The sequence below is a fragment of the Lithobates pipiens genome, unplaced genomic scaffold (genome assembly GCF_037356315.1).
Source record: "Lithobates pipiens isolate NorthernLeopardFrog02 unplaced genomic scaffold, aLitPip1_a1.2 Scaffold_16, whole genome shotgun sequence".
Lineage (NCBI taxonomy): Eukaryota > Metazoa > Chordata > Amphibia > Anura > Ranidae > Lithobates > Lithobates pipiens.
The window spans coordinates 215,811,394-215,830,613 of record NW_027507748.1 but is presented as its reverse complement, the minus strand read 5'-3'; the positions used below and the strand labels follow the sequence as shown (position 1 = coordinate 215,830,613).

The following is a 19,220-nucleotide window of genomic DNA, read 5'->3' as shown; positions in this document are numbered from 1 at the left end:
TGGGTTGAACAAAAAAAGAACTAGTGGCATGTACCAGGCTATAAACACGTGCAGAGGATGTATCTTCCCCCTGTGAATAAGGCCTAAATGTAATGCTTGTGTACAATATCCCTAGAGCTGGATATACACCTTTCTGTGTAATTTTCAATAATCATGTGCTTTTCATGTTCTGCCATTGTCACCAATAGAGATGGGCCTAGGTGTGTTTGGCATCCTAGTCCCAACCCACCTGCCTGATCCTGCCAGGAAACCGGCACAGCACACCCGCTAATCACAGGCAGTGATTAGCAGTGTCGGCTTCCTGATGGGATCGGGCAGGTGGGTTGGGACTAGCATGCTGAACACGCCTGAGACCATCTCTAGTAAAGATGGGCTCAGGCGTGTTCACAGCTCCACATGCCCGAGGCCACCGGGAAGCTTACACAGAGCTAATCACAGACAGTGAGACATATCCCAATCTGCGGCTATCGGGAAGTGCCTTACTACCTGTGATTAGTGATGCGGAGTGTCAGCTTCCTGCCGAGGGTGGGCACGTGGAGCTGCAAACATGCCTGAGCCCATCCTTACTCTCTAGTAGGGATGAGCTCAGGCGTGTTCGCATGGAACACGTGCAGAGCCCGCCAGGAAGTCGGCGCTGCGCTAATCACAGGCAGTGAGACATTGCCCCGATGCGCGGCTGCAGAGATCGGGCAATGTCTCACTGCCTGTGATTAGCGCAGCGCCAACTTCCTGTCGGGCTCTGCACGTGTTCCATGTGAACACGCCTGAGCTCATCTCTACTCTCTAGTCACCAATAAGCTCTATGGTTCTATGATTGGACAGACGTGAACTAGCTCCTTTTACAACAGTGGCTATTGGCCAACCTGTGATCAAAGGTGTGATTTGGCCCTACATGAGCGTACATAACACATATACATAGGAAACGTTGCATGTTTTAGTATCGTCCTTCATACCCTGATCTGCCTGTGGATGATATCCTGAGTGATGTTGATTCCTTCCATGCTGGACGTAAGACATGGGCATTCACAGTGCCATGGACCGAAGCTGTACTATTGCCATGCCTCTTGTTTCCCAGACATCTGTAAAATGGAAACCATCATTAGGTAAACCAAACGCCTCTGCGCATACCTATAAACGATTTCTAAAATATTTTAAGCATTAACGTGATTTAAAAAGCTTAAAAACACATTGGTGTGCTATCTGGGGAAAAATGTAAGACGCTGTTGCCCATAGACTCCGTCATGCATTTAAAAGCCCGGTTACTACAGGCAACGACTCCATTTCTGCTCCAGGTTTTATAGATCGGCCCATGAGAGGCATACTTGTTACAATAGACATGCTAGAACAGAGGAACACAACTGACGTATCAATCAGCTTTATTTATAATGCACAATATAGCAATGCAGAGGTATGAGGAAGCCTGGCTGCTGTAAATTAACTTCTGACTAGCTGCTCTCCATTACCCAACTCCTGATAGTCTTATCATTACAGATATGTCTAAATACACACATTCATCACTACATACCAACACAGCACATGCATGTTCATAGTAACAACCCACTCATATACCTCAGGGACAACAAGCACTCTTATGTGCTACAAAGACCCCAGCCTCTGCACCATACCAGCACTCTAAACGATTACGTATATAGAACATGAGCCATACCTACGACCAGCGCATTGTTTTTCTATCGGTTCCCCCCTTCCCCAACGGCCAGGCCCCCTGACAGTCCAGTTACCCGTGTTTACCTCCCTGGCTGTCTCTCAGAACGGGCACTCTCCCACTACGCAATTGCCGTAAACGTATCAACTAATGGACGGTTTGCGCCACGCAAAATGCGCATCTGTAGGTTGTAGAATACAGCTGGACGTACTAACTTCATACTGGCTGCTCCCTGGCAACGCACTCTGGGAGAGGAAAGAAGTTATGGACCAATGAGCGGCGCTCCTTTGGCAGAGCGATCGCTGCTGGAGCCAATAGGAGAGAGTGGCCGGATCAGCTGTTAAGTTCGGTTGCAGAGAAGAGCAAGCAGTGGCGCAGTTAATGATACGCCTAGAGCAAAGCATCGCGGGAATTGTAGTACGTGGCTTTTACGTAATTGAAGTTTCGCCAGGCTGATTGGAAGGAGATGGCTGGAAGCATACGTTGGCATATTTGTAAGAATTCGGCACGTTCTGGGCATACGTTGGTAAAATGTAACTGTCATCAAAAGGGAGTCATTCATGAGCCACCATTCAGTCATGGCTATTGTCACCAAAGCTGAATCTGAGAGGAAAGAACACATTTAGAGGTGTCACTAGAACAGGAATAGAAGGGAGATCTTCCAATGGGGACACTTATTAGCCTTGTCGCAGGCTAAGACTGTACACACGCGCCACCAGGGGGTGCTCAAAACAGGTGGTCCATATGCAGTTTTACTGACCCACCTACAAGCAGATGTGGTGCCGCCTGGATGAGTATGCACTTTTGCGTCAATATTAACGCATTGTGCCAAATTTGACAGGCAGCACGGCCAGTCAAACTACCGTGTAAGCGAATGGAGTCGCGGCCACAAGCACTAGCCAAACACTCGCATTTTGGCACAGTCCTGCAATGCAAAATTGCCATTCGGCATCGGAAGGTGGCAGCATCGTCGCCTGAATACCTGGAAACCTCCGTTATTATTTTATTACAGGTACTTGTACAACACCGCCAACTTATATATACACTCTATTGTCAAAAGTATTGGGACACCTACACGTACATGAACTTTAACGGCTTCCCAGGCTGGCCATACATGGTCGAATTTCAAAAGAATTTTCTTTTGAAAATCAGAAAATTTGTACGTTTTGTGATCAACATTGATTTCGAAATCGGCCAACCAAGCCTTCGATTTCACCTCATGTTGCTACAGAAAATAATTTTCGTGGCCGGGAATCTTCTTTTCTTTCCGGAAATGTTCTATTCTTTCCGGGAATTTTCATTTTCTTGCACATGCGCATTTCTTTTTCAATTACATTTCTTGCACGATTCTCCCATCATTGATTAGAGAATCGTTCGTTTTTAAAAAAATTTCCAACATGTCCGATTCCACAAATTCGATTACCGTACGAAAATCGACTGTTGCTGCAGCCCACTAATGGTGCGAAATACGTAAATTATTGGATAAAATTTTCAAAAGAAAATTATTTTGGCCTACCTTAGTCAATAGTGAGTTGGCCCACCCTTTGCAGCTATAACAGCTTCAACTCTTCTGGGTAGGCTGTCCACAAGGTTTAAGAATGTGTCTATGGAAGGATGAGCTTCCGGCGTGTTTTCGCAAAGCCCGCCAGGAAGTCGGCACTGCACTGCGCTAATAACAGGCAGTGAGACATTGTCCCGATGTGCGGCTGCAGAGATCGGGAAATGTCTCACTGCCTTTGATTAGCGCAGTGCTGACTTCCTGGCAGGCTCTACATGTGGGCTGTGCAAACAGCGCCTGAGCTCATCCTTAGTCTACGGGAGTGTTTGACCATTCTTCCAGAAGCAAGTTTGTGAGGTCAGGCACTGATGTTGGATGAGAAGGCCTGGCTCGCAGTCTCTGCTCTAATTCATCCCAAAGGTGTTCTATCGGGTGGAGGTAGGACTCTGTGCAGGCCAGTCAAGTTCCTCCATCTCAAGCTTATCCATGTGTTTATGGACCTTGCTTTGTACACTGGTGCGTATTCATGTTGGAACAGGAAGGGACCATCCCCAAACTGTTCCCACAAAGCTGGGAGCATGAAATTGTCCAAAATGTCTTGATATGCTGATGCCTTGAGAGTTCCCTTTACTTTAAATAAGGGGCCAAGCCCAACCCCCGAAACACAACCCCACACCATAATCGGGGATCTACCAAATGATTTGGACCAGTTCTATATCTATTCAGTCCATAATTGAACAGTGCTATCATAGTGATCAATTATGGACTATTCAGTCCATAATGGATAAAGCTTGTCTGAGATGTCGGGGAAAAAGGGGCGGAAAGCTGAAACTACACTCTGCAGAGCTCAGTGAGAAGAGCTCCGAGAGCTGATTGGAGGGAAGGGACACACCCCCTTCACACAGGAACATAGCTGAGGCTTCAGTCTTCTGGAGCTCCCACCTCCCACCAACTTGACAGAAGTGGTTGATGTTGATAGCAGAGGAATGAAGCAGCAGACAGAAATGACACTTAGACCCCTTTCACACTGTAGCGTTTTGCAGGCGCTATAGCATTAAAAATAGCGCCTGCAAAACGCCCTAAAATAGCTGCTCCGTTCACTCCAGTGTGAAAGCCCGATGCCTTTCATACGGGAGCTGTGCGATGGCAGCGCGTCAGAAAAAGTCCTGCCAGCAGCTTCTTTGGAGCAGTGAACTCACCACCCCTCCACCGCTGCTCCCCATTGAAATAAATGGGTGAGCTCTGCGATACCGCCGGCAAAACTCCTCTCCGGTGGCATTTTGCAGGCGGATTTAACCCATTTTTGTCCGCTAGCGGGGGGGGGGTTAAAACCTCCCCCGCTAGCAGCCGAATAGCGTTGCTAAAACGACAGTAAAGCGGCACCAAGAATAGCACCGCTTTACCACTGGCGCCGGTGGCAGCTTAGTGTGAAAGGGGTCTTCACCATTTCCCGCCCAGCCTATGGCAGAATGATGGCTGGGCGGTGGTTGTGTGTGTGTGTGTGTGTGCGCGCGCATGTGGAGGGAGGGCGCAACGCAGCAAACGGGGGTGATGTGTGTCAATTTGACACACTGCATCTCCGATCACGGTATGGAGCCTCTGACTGAGGCTCCTAACCATGTGATCAGCTGTGACCAGTCAGAGCTGATCATCTTGTTTCGGCATTCCTCGGTTCACACTGACAGGGAAAGCCGATCAGCAGCTCTCCCTGTTAGAGCGGGGGGTCTGTGCTGATAATAAGTACAGCCCCATCAGATGTGCTACCACAGCTGTCAGTAAGTGCCTATCAGAAACGGATATCAGTGCCCAACAGTAACCCCTATCATTACTTCATCATCAGTGCTGCCCATTACAGCCGCCTGTCAATACCCATCAGTGCCACCTATCGGTGCCCATCAATTCTACATATTGGTGCCGCCTCATCAGTGCCTGTTAGTGAAGGAGAAAACAAAATTTTATAACCAAAACAAACAAAAAAAGTTTTTCTTTTCAAAAATTTCGGCCTTTTTTAGTTTGTTTAGCAAAAAATAAAAACCCCAGAGGTGATCAAATACCACTAAAAGTTAGCTCTATTTGTGGGAAGAAACTGATAAAAATTTAGTTTGGGTACGTGTTGTATGACTGTGCAATTGTCATACGTGTGACAGCGCTGAAAGCTGAAAATGTCCTGGGCAGTAAGGGGCGAAAGTGCCCAGTATTAAAGTGGTTAAAGTAGATGTAAACCCTCACATATACCCAGTGACGTGAACAGCCCCAGATCATATACAGAGATGAAACAAGTCTCCCTATATAAGTTTTACATGTAGATCTGCTGTCTTCAGCTTTCTATATTCTTTAGCCTTCTTATATCTGACGGGGAAAGCCCAGAACGTAAGGGCTTTCAGGAACGTTGACTGCTGAAGCCGAATCAAAGATGTGTTTTAATATACAGGCATGTATCTATCCACAAGCATGGAGAACAACTTTGTACAGTACATGGTATACATTCAAATATATTGTTCTAACTGAAGCTGGGAGCCTAACTACATTCTAAAGGGAGTGGGGGTACATTGTGAGTCTCTTTGTAGGCCTAATCAATTTGTTGGTTATTTACATTGATAAATAGATGGTCACTTAGCACCTAGACACCACTTCCAGAACTCTCTGGGAAAATGCCTTTTCACAGCTAGAGGTGTTAATGGCACTTGGACACAACCAAGACAGCTGTTACATACATCCTAGACATTTGCAACAAATACCTCTGCTTAATCAGAATACATGTTTTTGATATGGCGATTCCATTTACCCGCTCACATCGTGTTGGAATTTTTACTTCCTCATTCAGCAGTGGGTGTGGAGTCTGGGCCTACACTGTGTAAGAGTTGATTGGAGGAAGGGCACACACCCCCTCTACATAGGCAGAAGAATGAAGATCCTTTCAGAGCTGTGCTGTGACAAGACAAGCTCTCAGCAAGTTTATTTATCACATCCACCCTGACACAAATTTCATTCTGCTTTTATCTCCCATCTTGGAGAACTTCTCAGAAGTTATCATGCTGATAACAGAGTAACGAAACGACAGAAAGACATTGGACTCAGCACTGTGGAGACAGATAAGTAAACACTACAGTTAGATGTGCCTCGGTCAGATTTCATGAATCGGGTTTCCATCCACTTTAAGGGCCGTACACACATTCGCGTGGTCCGTGTGTGCGTTAGATGTTCCGACAGAAGTGGTTCGTTTGGCCGGGTTCTGTCGAAGGGCATGACCGAAAAAAGGTTTGACTTTTTCGTCAGACAAAAGCTGGATAAGCGGACTAGTAAATTTTCGATGAACGACAGCTCAACGTCTGATTTTCAGGTGGTCAGTACAGAAATCCTTCACACAAAAGTCGAAAGTACAAACACGCATGATCGGAACCAGCCGGAAGAGTTTGGTCTTGTAAACCAGCGTTCGTAATGGAGAATTAACATTCGTGACACGGCAACTAATTAAATGTTGAAATGCAGCGCATATTCTCTTCTTCTTAAGGCTAGGTTCACATTGCTGCGATGCGGGAACGCCGCGAATCCGCGGCGTTTTCCCGCATCGCATACCTCCCGCCGGCAGTTCACACTGCCCTATGCGGACGGCTGGGGGTGTCAATGTTATGTTAATGACACCCCCAGATCCGTCGGCATATCGCAGTGCGATCTGCCGACTCGCACAGGAATCGGATCGCATGGTGTGAACCCCCATGCGATCCGATTCCGTTGCGGACCCAAAAAAGGGTCCCGTACGAGTTTGCTGCGGGACCGCTGCGAGTTCAGCCATACTATCTGTATGGCTGAACTCGCAGCGCTACGGAGATCGGATGTGATTTGCTGTGCGAATCACATCCGGTTCTCCCCCCGCAGCGGTGTGAACCCAGCCTTAATGGGATAATAATGAAGCTGCTTTGCTGGTGATACTGATGTAGTTATGACAAACGTATTTTAAAATGCATTTTGTTTTGTAATGCTATAAATAATATTATTATTATTATATTATACACAAATTTAAATTGGAGATGCTATCCGCCATCCAAATAAAAATAACGTAACAAAAAAGTGTGAATCAATGCTCACCAAACTTCTACCAACATGAAATTAGCAGAAGGGACCCAAAGGGTGGCGCTTGGGAAATGAACTTCCTCTTTATACTCTTGTAGTACATCACTAAGTTCATGTTTGTGGAACAATAATTTGCAGATAGTTAGTATGCGAGACAAAATCCTGCACACACGTTTTTGACAAAAATCAGACACTCGTTCATACAACATCGAACCACGTGTACCAGACTTTAGGGAGGGTTATGACCTCTGTCAGGAATGGGAGTAAAAGTATTCTCGCGCCTATCAATGTGTCCTAGAACTAGTGTGGTTGCAGCAAAACACCGGCAGGGGTGTAAACCCTCCCCAGATTAAGTGATAGTAATTAAGAAATGGTGTTGCGCTCCGGCTAAATAAATCTAATTAAACTAACATGTACTCAAGTAACAACCAAAACAGAAATAGAATAAAGTGTGAAACTGTATGTTTAAATAAGCTCAGACAATGTGCATAAATACTAAAGTGCAATACACCAGGTCAAATTGTGCACTTGACATAAAAAACTTGATATAAGAAATCTTCTATAAATGACAGTGAAATAATATTGAGTGCACCCAAATGTATAGATGATATGGCACGAAAAAAAAAAAAAAAAAAAACTGAGTGTCGTTATAAAAGTGCAATACAAATCAAAAAATGCACAAAATGCTAATAGTCCAGGGGCAGTGTGTCACGTGTATGAACAAAATGCTAATAGTCCATAGACAGTAAACACATATCTCACTGTCTATGGACTATTAGCATTTTGTTCATACACGTGACACACTGCACATGGACTATTAGCATTTTGTGCATTTTTTGATTTGTATTGCACTTTTATAACGACACTCAGTTTTTTTTTTTTTTTTTTTTTTTTTCATGCCATATCATCTATACATTTGGGTGCACTCAATATTATTTCACTGTCATTTATAGAAGATTTCTTATATCAAGTTTTTTATGTCAAGTGCACAATTTGACCTGGTGTATTGCACTTTAGTATTTATGCACATTGTCTGAGCTTATTTAAACATACAGTTTCACACTTTATTCTATTTCTGTTTTGGTTGTTACTTGAGTACATGTTAGTTTAATTAGATTTATATGACCTCTGTCAGATTTTTTTTTTTCTGATATCTTATCCCATTGTGGATATTTCCCTTCACTTCCTGTCCCATAGCCAAACTTGAAGTGAGAGGGAATCTCTGCAAATTAAGGGAATTCCTTGGGGACAACCAGGTCACCAGAACTAGTGTCCCCGTTGGAAGATTTCCCCTCTCTTATTTTACTGGGGACAACCCAAAATTTTGGATTTTCTTTTACTTTCACTTCCAATGACAATGGTAAAAAGGACAAATAGAGAGGGAGAATCTCCCTAACTGGGACAGAGACAGCAATAAAAACTGACAGATGTTCTAATCTCTCTTCACTCTATCCAAAACAAAAAAAGTTTTGCCTTTTAGTTATACTTTAAGCAAGTACACATTAGAGCTGCACGATTCTGGCTAAAATGAGAATCACAATTTTATTTTTGCTTAGAATAAAGATCACAATTCTCTCCTGATTCTCCCAGCGTAACTTCATCTTTCACATTATACAAAAAAATTGCCTAACTTCACTGTTTCGTGAAACTGACCTCATTTGCAGACGGGAGTTAATTCCTTTGATCTAAAATGGGGTTGGCAACCTGTCGATCGCAATCCACCTGTGGACCACGAGTAGGTGACAGGTGGCTCGCGAACAGAGCCCCAGGTTGCAGACTTATTTTTTATTTTTTCCCCTGACAGCTTCACAGCGTGCAATTCCAGCCTGCAGAGACAGAGCCATCCCTTGATACACGCAGCACGGGGCAAGCCTCGGAAATAGCTCAGGAGGGCTTGGGACCTAACATGCCCGAGCTCTTTCACAGACTGTAGTGTGTGCCTCAGCACTGGCCCTCCCCCTGCGATCCATCTACTTGCACCACAAATGCTTGCGGATGACATGTGAAAGGAGGGGAGGTGGGGAACATGCAGCTCTGCCATGACAGCTTCCCTGCACCACTCTGTATAAGTTTTCTCTTTGCCATTTTCTGCCTTTCTGACCCCCCCCCATACTATACCCACCTAACGTCCCTGCACCATGCTCCCAGTACTGTGCCCTCCTGACCCCCCTCTGCACCATCCTACTGACCTTTGTACCGCTCTACCTACTACTGACCTCTGTACACTACCCTATGTATTACTGACCTCTGTACACTACCCTATGTATTACTGACCTCTGTACACTGCCCTACATACTACTGCCCTCTGTACACTGCCCTACATACTACTAACCTCTGTACACTACCCTACATACTACTGCCCTCTGTACACTGCCCTACATACTACTAACCTCTGTACACTGCCCTGCGTGTTGCTGACCTCTGTACACTGCCCTGCCTGTTGCTGACCTCTGTACACTGCCCTGCGTGTTGCTGACCTCTGTACACTGCCCTGCGTGTTGCTGACCTCTGTACACTGCCCTGCGCGTTGCTGACCTCGGTACACTGCCCTGCGCGTTGCTGACCTCGGTACACTGCCCTGCGCGTTGCTGACCTCGGTACACTGCCCTGCGCGTTGCTGACCTCGGTACACTGCCCTGCACGTTGCTGACCTCGGTACACTGCCCTGCGCGTTTCTGGCCTCAGTACACTGCCCTACGTGCCCTACATATTACTCACTGAAAGTGAATGCTGAGTTTCTCACTGAAGCTAAATTCTAAGGTGGGCTACGCTTATATTTCTACTGTGACATTAGTTTTATAATATTTTTCGAAGTTTTCTTTATACCGTCTTTACTTTTCATTGGGGGCTTGCTAGTTAATTTTTTTTTTTTTTCTTTTTTAAAGGGTTAAAGTTGTGGAGAAGTTTAAAGCAGGGTTAGGTTACAATAAAATATCCCAAGCTTTGATCATCTCATGAAGCACTGTTCAATCCATCCTAAAAATGAAAAGAGTATGGCACAATTGCAAACCTACCAAGACATTGCCGTCCACCAAACTGACAGGCCGGGCAAGGAGAGCATTAATCAGACAAGCAGCCAAGAGGCCCATAGTAACGCTGAAGGAGCTGCAGAGATTCACAGCTCAGGTAGGAGAATCTGTCCACAATTCAACTATTAGTCGTGCACTCCACAAATCTGGCCTGTATGGAAGAGCGGCAAGAAGAAAGCCATTGTTGAAAGAAGGCCATATGAAGTTCCGTTTGCAGTTTGGGAGAAGCCATATAGGGGAACACAACAAACATGTGGAAGAAGGTGCTCTGGTCAGATGAGACCAAAATTAAACTTTTGACTTAAAAGAAAAAAGCTATGTGTGGTGGAAATCTAACACTGCACATCACCCTGAACACACCATCACCACCATGAAACATGAAAGTGGCAGCATCATGTTGTGGAGATGCTTTTCTTCAGCAGGGACAGGGAAACTGGTCAGAGTTGATAGGAAGATGGATAGAGCGAAATACAGGGCAATCTTAGAATAAAACCTGTTAAGCCGCTGTGGCAGAGCGAGGTTCTGTCCCTATGAAATTGGAGGTAAAAGAGACACAGAGTTTGTATATCTGCAGACTGCAAGACTACAGAGTGTAGAGTTTAAATGGAGAAAACTGCTCTGTCAGTTTTCTCCAGGTTTTGCTAGTTCCGGATGGGATTCTGTAGTTTGGAGAACCCTGAGAGTCATGGGTGGGGACGGGATCTCCAACCCTGTGTCCGGATCTTGAGGATAGCAAGCAGGGTGTGTGCCCAGCTGCACACAGCCCATATAATGAGGGGCTGGTGAGAGTAGAGTGTGGAGGATGGTGGAGTGTGAGCAGCTTGCTGCTGCTACTGTGTGAAGACAGACTTGTGTATGTAGAGTGGTCATCTCTGTTAGAGATTGTGGCCTGTGTAAGGCTGGATTCACACCTATGCATTTTTAGTGCTTTTTGCATTTTGTAGATTTGCACTACAGAACTTGTTCCATAGGAAACCATGGTAAATGGATTGTAGTGCAAATCTGCAAAATGCAAAAAGCACAAAAAATGCATAGGTGTGAATCCAGCCTTAGGGGGATTCTTTGCCCAGGAACTGGGAAAGGCCGGCCAGCCTTGAGATTCGGGAAGACTACGGAAGCCAGTGAGTCCAGGGGGCTGGAAAGAATCGATAAGTCTGTTGGGAGCAAGCAGAGGAACTGCAGACGAGAGAGCCAGGTGGCTTGGTATGTTTTCATTTAGGTGTGCTGAATGAAGTTAAACCCCTGTGTGGGATTCCTGGATGGACTGTTGTTTTGTTTTCCCTTTAATAAACGTGGGCTACAAGGCCCTTAACTATAAATGCCTGTCTGATGTGGACTCGCTGCACAAAAAAAATGCATCTAACCACTTGAGCTAAACACCCCAATGTCACACCGTGTACACATGACCGTACTTTCCGGCAGACTAGGTCCGACGGTCTTCACAAACGGACTTTCCGAACGAACGGACTAAGTCCTTTAGAAAGTCTGTTCATTTTGAACGTGATGAGGTAAATGGGACTGAACAAGGAAGTTCAATAGCTAGTAGCCAATAGCTTCCCTTGCGTCGTATTTGGTCCATTGGACTAGCTCACAGAATAAAGTTTTTCCTGATTTGAGTCCATCGGAATTGAGTCGGATAGGTTTGAAACATGTTCTATTTCTAGGTCCGTCTGATTTTTTTTTTTTCGAAAAACGATCGGACTAGCCCACACGCGATTGGATTGTCCAACGGACTAATCCCTTCAGGGCTAGTCTGCCAGAAAGCCTGGTCGTGTGTACGTGGCATTAGAGTCTGCAAAAGACTTGAGACTGGGGCGGAGGTTCACTTTCTAGCATGGCATTGACCCTAAACATACTGCCAGAGCTACAATTGAATCGTTTTGATTAAAGAATATTCATGTGTAATGCCACGTACACACAACCAGATTTCTCGTCGGAATAAACTCTGAAGGTGTTCCCAACAGAATTCCACTGAAACTGTCTTGCATACACACGATCACACCAAAGTCTGATCGCCAAGAAAGGTGATGACTTACAACACGTATGACGGGACTAGAAAAAGGAAGTTCAATAGCTTCTGTCTGGTACTTCAGAGCATGCGTCGTTTTTGGTCCATCGGAACAGCATACAGACGAGCGATTTTCCTGATATTAATTGGTTCCGTCGGAAATATTTAAAACATATTCTATTTCTAGGTCCATCAGAATTTTTGGGAAAAAAATAAATAAATAAATAAAGTCAGATGAGGCATACATACGATCGGAATATACAATGAAAAGCTTGAATGGGCAAACATTTCATTCTCCTAGATGTGCAAAGTCTCTACGACCTACTTAAAAATATTTGCAGCTGTAATTGCAGCGAAAGGTGGTTATACAAAGTATTGATTTAGGGGGCTGAATACAAATGCACGCCACACTTTTCAGCAGTAACGTGGACTTTGCAGGCTGACTGCCTTGCCCAACTATGCCGCAACATTGCCTTCCACATGATGGTACAGAGCTGGAATGGCCTTACGTGCAAATAAATAGCAACTGTGTGGTACAGCACATTCGGCAAAATTGCGGGAGGGAGGCATAATTTACCAGATGGAAAGGCAGGAGTCGTAAAGTCAGCAGCTTTGACAAGCTTGAATTTAGATGCTGGGCATGTGGATGACAGTGATTGTATTTTTATTTTTATTTTTGCTGCAGCAGCTGGGGCAGAGAAGTTTGCCTGCTATAGTCTACAGCTGGTCATGTGCTGCTGGCAGATGTGCTACAAGGACCTGTGACACCCTTTGCTATACCATCATCCCTGTCAGTGGAGGCTGTTGAGAGGTCATGAGATATAGCGGGGGGTAAACCTAAAAGGTGAGGAGCTTCCTTGTTCGTTCCTTGTTCCTCAACAAGGAAGCTAGATACAGCAGCATTAAATGGAGAAGCACTGATCCTGACTGAAAAGTTCATTGTCAACACTAATGCCACGTACACACGACTGGACTTTCCGGAAGAAAAGGTCAGACGGTCTTCCAGACAGAGTTCCGGGTGGAGTTCTGACTGAACGGACTTGCCCACACATTTTGAATGTGATAACGTATGACAGGACTAGAAAAGGTAGTTCAGTAGCCAATAGCTGCCCTTGCGTCGTTTTGGTCTGTCGGACCAGCATACAGATGACCGGTTTTCCCGATAGAAATTGATTCCATCGGAAAGATTTAAAGCATGTTCTACTTCTAGGTCTGTCGGAATTTTTTGAAGAAAAACGATTGGAATATCCCACACACGATCACAATATCCGGAATTCCATCGGACCTTTTCTGCCAGAAAGTCCCGTCGTGTGTACGTGGCATTAGAGAAATCTAAACAAAGCTCAGAAGAAGAGGGGAAACCTCGAAACGTGTTAGCTGGTGTGACTAAAAGTGTTGTGGATTTTCACATATGGATTTATGCGGATGATTTTATGATAATGCTAGGACACAAGTACTGGTTTGTGAGTATATTCACCACCTCTATTTTAGTAAATAAAAATATGTATAGAGGATAATGTGCTAGGCCTATGTGTCCTCTGTGTTCTTCTATACCTTTTATAGTGTGGGATGGGTCTATAAGCAATGAGCCATGATTGGTCACAGTCATCATTACTTTCTCCAATCATGGCCCTGACCGTGTTCTGTGCCCTGATTGGACAAATTATTGCTTCAGCCAATCGGGGCTTCCAATGCACTGTGCGGCTCGCAGTGCATTGTGGGGTGCTTGGCTGGCCTGTCGAACGCCCTACAATTCGGGTGTTTGCCAAAGTGTTTGGACCGAACTCATTCTCAGGCTAAATTGTTCACCCAACTCTAGCTGTAGGTCCAAGACTTTACGTCCACTTTAAGGGAGCAGTAAAAATGCAGCTCTACTGCCTGTTTTTATCACCCCCCCCCCCCCCCCTAAGCCACAAGTGTAAACAAGCCCTTAGCAAACAGGGAGGGAGTCAAGGAGTCTAAACTGTACACATCCAAAGGATACCAGCAATACCTTCAAATTGCTTTATGCGTTTTTAACCACTACAATACAGGGCACTTTCACCCCCTTCCTTCCCAGCCCAATTTTCAGCTTTCAGCGCTCTAGCGCTTTCAGTGACAATTGCGCGGTCATGCTACACTGTACCCAAATGAAATTGTTATCATTTTGTTCGCACAAATAGAGCTTTATTTTGGTGTTATTTATTCACGACTCCGTTTTTTTTTTTTTGCGATATAAGCGCAAAAAAAGCGGAAATTTGGGAAAAAAACAATATTTTCTTTTTTCTATTTGAAAAGAAATCCAATAAAATCAAATTTTGTCATAAATTTAAGCCAAAATGTATTCTGCTACATGTTTTTGGTAAAAAAAATTCCGTTAAGTGTATAATAATTGGTTTGTGTGATCACGGACATATGTACGCAAATGATCATGTACATATGTGTGCAGGTGATCACGTACATATGTGTGCAGATAATCATTGGGACATGTGATTTTAGTGGGACATATGTGGGGGACATGTTTTTATTATTAGGGACATGTGTTTTTATTATTTGGGGACATGTGTGTTTTGGGGACATATGTGGGGACTGTGTTTTCACTGTGTGGTGTGTTGTGTGTTTACACTACACTGATGATCAGTGAGTAAAAAGCTGTGAAAAGCAGCCCATACTCACTGATCATCAGCCGGCTGCAGCGTTCTGCTCTCCTCTTCTCAGCGGTGACTTCCGTGTGAGGAGAGGAGAGCCGATTGCCTAGCAACCGGCTGTTTGTTTACATCACATGACGGCCGTGATTGGACACGGCCGTCATGTGATCAGGAGGGCCAATCACAGAGCCCTCCTGCCGATCTGAGATGTGCCGTGTCCGGGTGACACGAGCACATCGGGATCGCGCCGCTGCGCGGGCGCGCGCGCGCGCGATCCCGCTGCTCCTGAATGACGTTCCTGAACGTCCTATCAGGAGCAGGCGGCTCCCACCCGCCGTATATATACATTGGCCGGGTGGGAAGTGGTTAAAGACTACAATTCCCTTTGTGACTACCATTGGATAGGATCATAACTCCCAAGGACAAATTCCAGCAATGGCTGCAATACCGTTTCCAAGTCAGTGTTTTTCTCATGGAGATTCATATATAGTGATGTGTAGTGTAAGTAACCTGTAAAACATGTTAATAACTAGCTCAGATAATTTTGCAAGCAAGGTTGTTTATACAGAAACTGTATACCTAACAAGATAGAAAAATTAAAAAAATTAAATTTCTTGGAATTAACCCCTTGGCGCCCATTCTACGTCTATTGACATCATGGGCTTTCGGTGGTTATATCTGAATGATGCCTGAGGCCAGAGACATCATTCAGATATCAGCGTTTTCAGCCGGCGATTCCCTGCACCATAAGAATGATCATAGCGGTGAGTCGGTGACAGGATCACCGATTTCCAGCAGACCAGATTGTCCCTGGAGTCTCTATGATCGTTCGGAGGCCGGGCGCGATGTTATGACGTCACGCCCGGCCTCGGTATTCAAATTAACGACGCCGATTTGGCAGGGAAGCCAGGATCTTTTTTTTTTTTTTTATTCTTCCCAGCCTAGAGGTGAGATATGGGGTCTTATTGACCCCATATCTCACTGTTAATATGTCCGATAGTGCCATATTCCTATTACAAGGGATGTTTACATTCCTTGTAATAGGAATAAAATTCATCAATTTTTTTTTTAAGTGTCAAACTAAAAAAATAAAAATAAAATAAAATAAAATATGTAAAGCGCCCCTGTCCCCGTGAGCTCGCACACAGAAGCGAACGCATACGTAAGTCCCGCCCACATATGAAAACGGTGTTCAAACCACACATGCAAGGTATCGCCGCGAACGTTAAAGCGAGAGCAATAATTCTAGCTCTAGACCTCCTCTGTAACCCAAAACATGTAACCAGTAAAAAAAATTCAAGCGTCGCCTATGGGGATTTTTAAATACCAAAGTTTGGCGCCATTCCACGAGCTTGTGCAATTTTGAAGCATGACATGTTGGGTATCTATTTACTCGGCGTATCCTCCTCTTTCACATTATACAAAAAAATTGGTCTAACTTTACTGTTTTTTTTTTTATTTTATTTTTTAAGCATGAAACTGTTTTTTTTCTGCAAAAAACGTGTTAGAAAAATTGCTGCGCAAATACCGTGCGAGATAAAAAGTTGCAACGACCGCCATTGTATTCTCCAGGGTCTTTGCTAAAAAAACATATATAATGTTTGGGGGTTCTATGTAATTTTCTAGCAAAAAAAAATTAGGAATTTTACATGTATTAGAGAAATGTCAGAATTGGCCTGGGCGCGAAGTGGTTAAATAACACACCATTTAGAATTTTTGGTTTGCTTTTGTATGCAAACAGAAATGGCAAACGGCCTGTTTCATCTCTCAGATGAAGTATAAAAAAAAAAAAAAAAAAAAAAACTTTCTTTCAGAAACTGCTTTTGTTTGTGTTAAATCCTCTTCTGTATATTTAGTTACTTTTCCCTAAAATTGTAATCTTGCAAAACTTGTGAACCAAGGTCTAACATCATGACAAAAGGTCTAAGATCATGACAAAAGAGAACATACAATTAACCTGGCCATATGCATTTGGCTCAGGGAATGTTCATATGTCTGTTAAAGTCTCATTCACTTGGGAGTACACACAGTGGGGAAAATAATTATTTGATCCCCTGCAGATTTGGTAAGTTTGCCCACTTACATAGAAATGAAGGGTCTATTATTTTTAACCTAGGTGTATTTTAAATGATAGAGACAGAATATAAACTAAAAATCCAGAAAAAAAACACATGATATAAATGTTATAAATCGAGTTGCAGTTCAGTGCAAAAAATAAGTATTTGATCGCCATACCAACCAAACAATAATTCTGGCTCCCACAGACTGGCTACGGTATGTGCTCATGTGGTACACAGATAAGGCCTGTCAATTTAAGAAGTTTCTCCTAACGACGACTGATTATGTGTTGTGGCAGCACGCAGGTAAAATCACCTGGTTGTATTCAGGATGGGAAATATGTGTGTCCTAGATTCAGGCTTTATGCAGACTTTTACAATTAGAGGGGAAGAGTTAATGAGCCCAGCTGTAGTAAGTGGGCTCATTAAGGCCTCTACAAAAAATCCCAGCATGCATAGGGAGATGCTCCATCCTGGAACCAGTTTTGTGTGTATAGACTGGGGAGTCTGAGATCTGTTCTGTGCGGTGAGTTAACGCCTGTGTGGCAAACCCCTACAATAGAGACAGGGACTGGGGCAGCACAAGGCTGCACCCAGTTGTTAGACAGGGAGTCTACGTGTGTAGTTAGAGGTCAAGCTGACCAGGATTTATTTTCTTGTTTTATTTTGTTTGGCTGTTATTTGTGTGCATGGGGACACCCGAGAGTATCCTGTAACTTCAGTGTTTTTTGAGACCCCCAAAGGTAACCTCTCTCATCAGGTGGGGTTGGTGTCTCACTTACCACATGATGCTATTGTGGGAAGGGATTTTCCAAAATTCTGGGAACTCTGGGATTGTCCTGAGGCCCCCATTGGTGCCCCTATAAACCAGGAAGATGACCAGAATTCCTCTGGGAGTGGTGAGGACTCTCCTGAATTTCCCTTGTCGGTATTGGCAGGGGAAACTCGAGAAACTGGGGAGGAGCCAACATCCTCAGATGAAAACATGCCGTCTGTGGAGTTTTCGGATCTTGAGGTTCACAGGGAAAATTTTGCCACAGAACAGTTAAAAGACCCCACCCTAATAAAGGCACGGGAAAATGTGGTGAAAATAGATGGCGAGTTAGTGAACCCAGATAAGACTTGCCCTTATCCTTACTTCACTATGGAAAGGGACCTGCTATATCGAGTGGCTCAAAGGGCAGAAGAAACCATTGAGCAACTTGTAGTGCCCAAAGCTTACAGGAAGTTGGTGTTAGAATTGGCCCATGGGCACATTCTGGGAGGTCATCTGGGGACAGAGAAAACCAGAGAGAGGGTATTGCAGAGATTCTATTGGCCTGGGGTCATGAAGGAAATAGAAAATTATTGTTCCTCCTGCCCTGTGTGTCAGAAGTCGGCGCCTATGCCACATTTCCGTAACCCACTGGTACCTCTTCCTATCATTGAGGTCCCCTTTGAAAGGATCGCAATGGATTTGGTAGGTCCGATAATGAAGTCCACCAGGGGGCATCAGTACATTTTGGTTATATTGGACTATTGTCACGGTCCCTACCGTGTATTTTGGACAGCCAGGTGTAGTCACGCCTCAAGTGGCTCTGGGTGGTATTGAACTCATGACTGCCAGTAGTTGTTCCCGTTACCTTACCTCTGAGCCACACCTCAGTTCTATTCTGCCTGCTTTCCAGCCATGTCTAGTTTTGCATAAGTACTGTGGGCAATTCTGTTTGTACCTGTCACTCTTGGATCAGCTGTGGCAGGTTACCTAATCAGCTGGGTATAAAACACTGCCTCACTCTGAGGGCTTTGTCAGTTCATTGTCTCTTGTTGCCAAAGGTTCCTGAGTTCCTGAGTTCCAAGACTGACCCCGGCTACCGACCCTGGCTTGTATATCGTTTATTCTGTCTTCTGGAATCCCTGACTACGGCTTTACCTGGACAATCCTTTGGCAAATTCCTGTCAAGCCCCCGTGCACAGATTCACAGCCCAGGTAGCTTATCTGTTTGTTACTGTGGGCTGTGTTTATTTGCAAGGGTGAGCCTACATCTCTGCAACATGGACTCCAATCTAGGTAAGCCCTTACAACTATGCCACCCGTTATCCGGAAGCAATTCCTCTCCGAAATACCTCGGCCAAAACCATAGCCAAAGAGCTATCTCTTGTTTTTAGCCGCGTGGGTATTTGTAAGGATCTGCTTACGGACCAAGGTACACCCTTTATGTCCCGGGTTATGAAAGAATTATGCAAGTTGTACAAAGTGAAGCAATTGCGTACATCTGTGTATCACC

General features: G+C 44.6%; 1 protein-coding gene across 2 annotated transcripts in view; it reads right to left on the bottom strand.

Annotated features, from left to right (window-relative positions):
• The window catches only part of WDTC1 (WD and tetratricopeptide repeats 1), a 91,504-nt gene extending 89,609 nt beyond the window's left edge, over positions 1 to 1,895 (bottom strand). The window contains exons 1-2 of one of the 2 annotated variants that reach the window (XM_077481020.1): positions 1,750 to 1,895; positions 954 to 1,079 (exon numbers count right to left, since the gene is read on the bottom strand). In XM_077481020.1, coding sequence (XP_077337146.1) covers positions 954 to 1,001 — 48 coding nt within the window. In that variant the 5' untranslated portion in view covers positions 1,002 to 1,079; positions 1,750 to 1,895. Of the gene's footprint in view, positions 1 to 953; positions 1,080 to 1,666 lie in introns of both variants that reach the window. The other variant, XM_077481019.1, reaches the window with a different exon arrangement.
• Between the last annotated feature and the right edge of the window lie 17,325 nt (positions 1,896 to 19,220).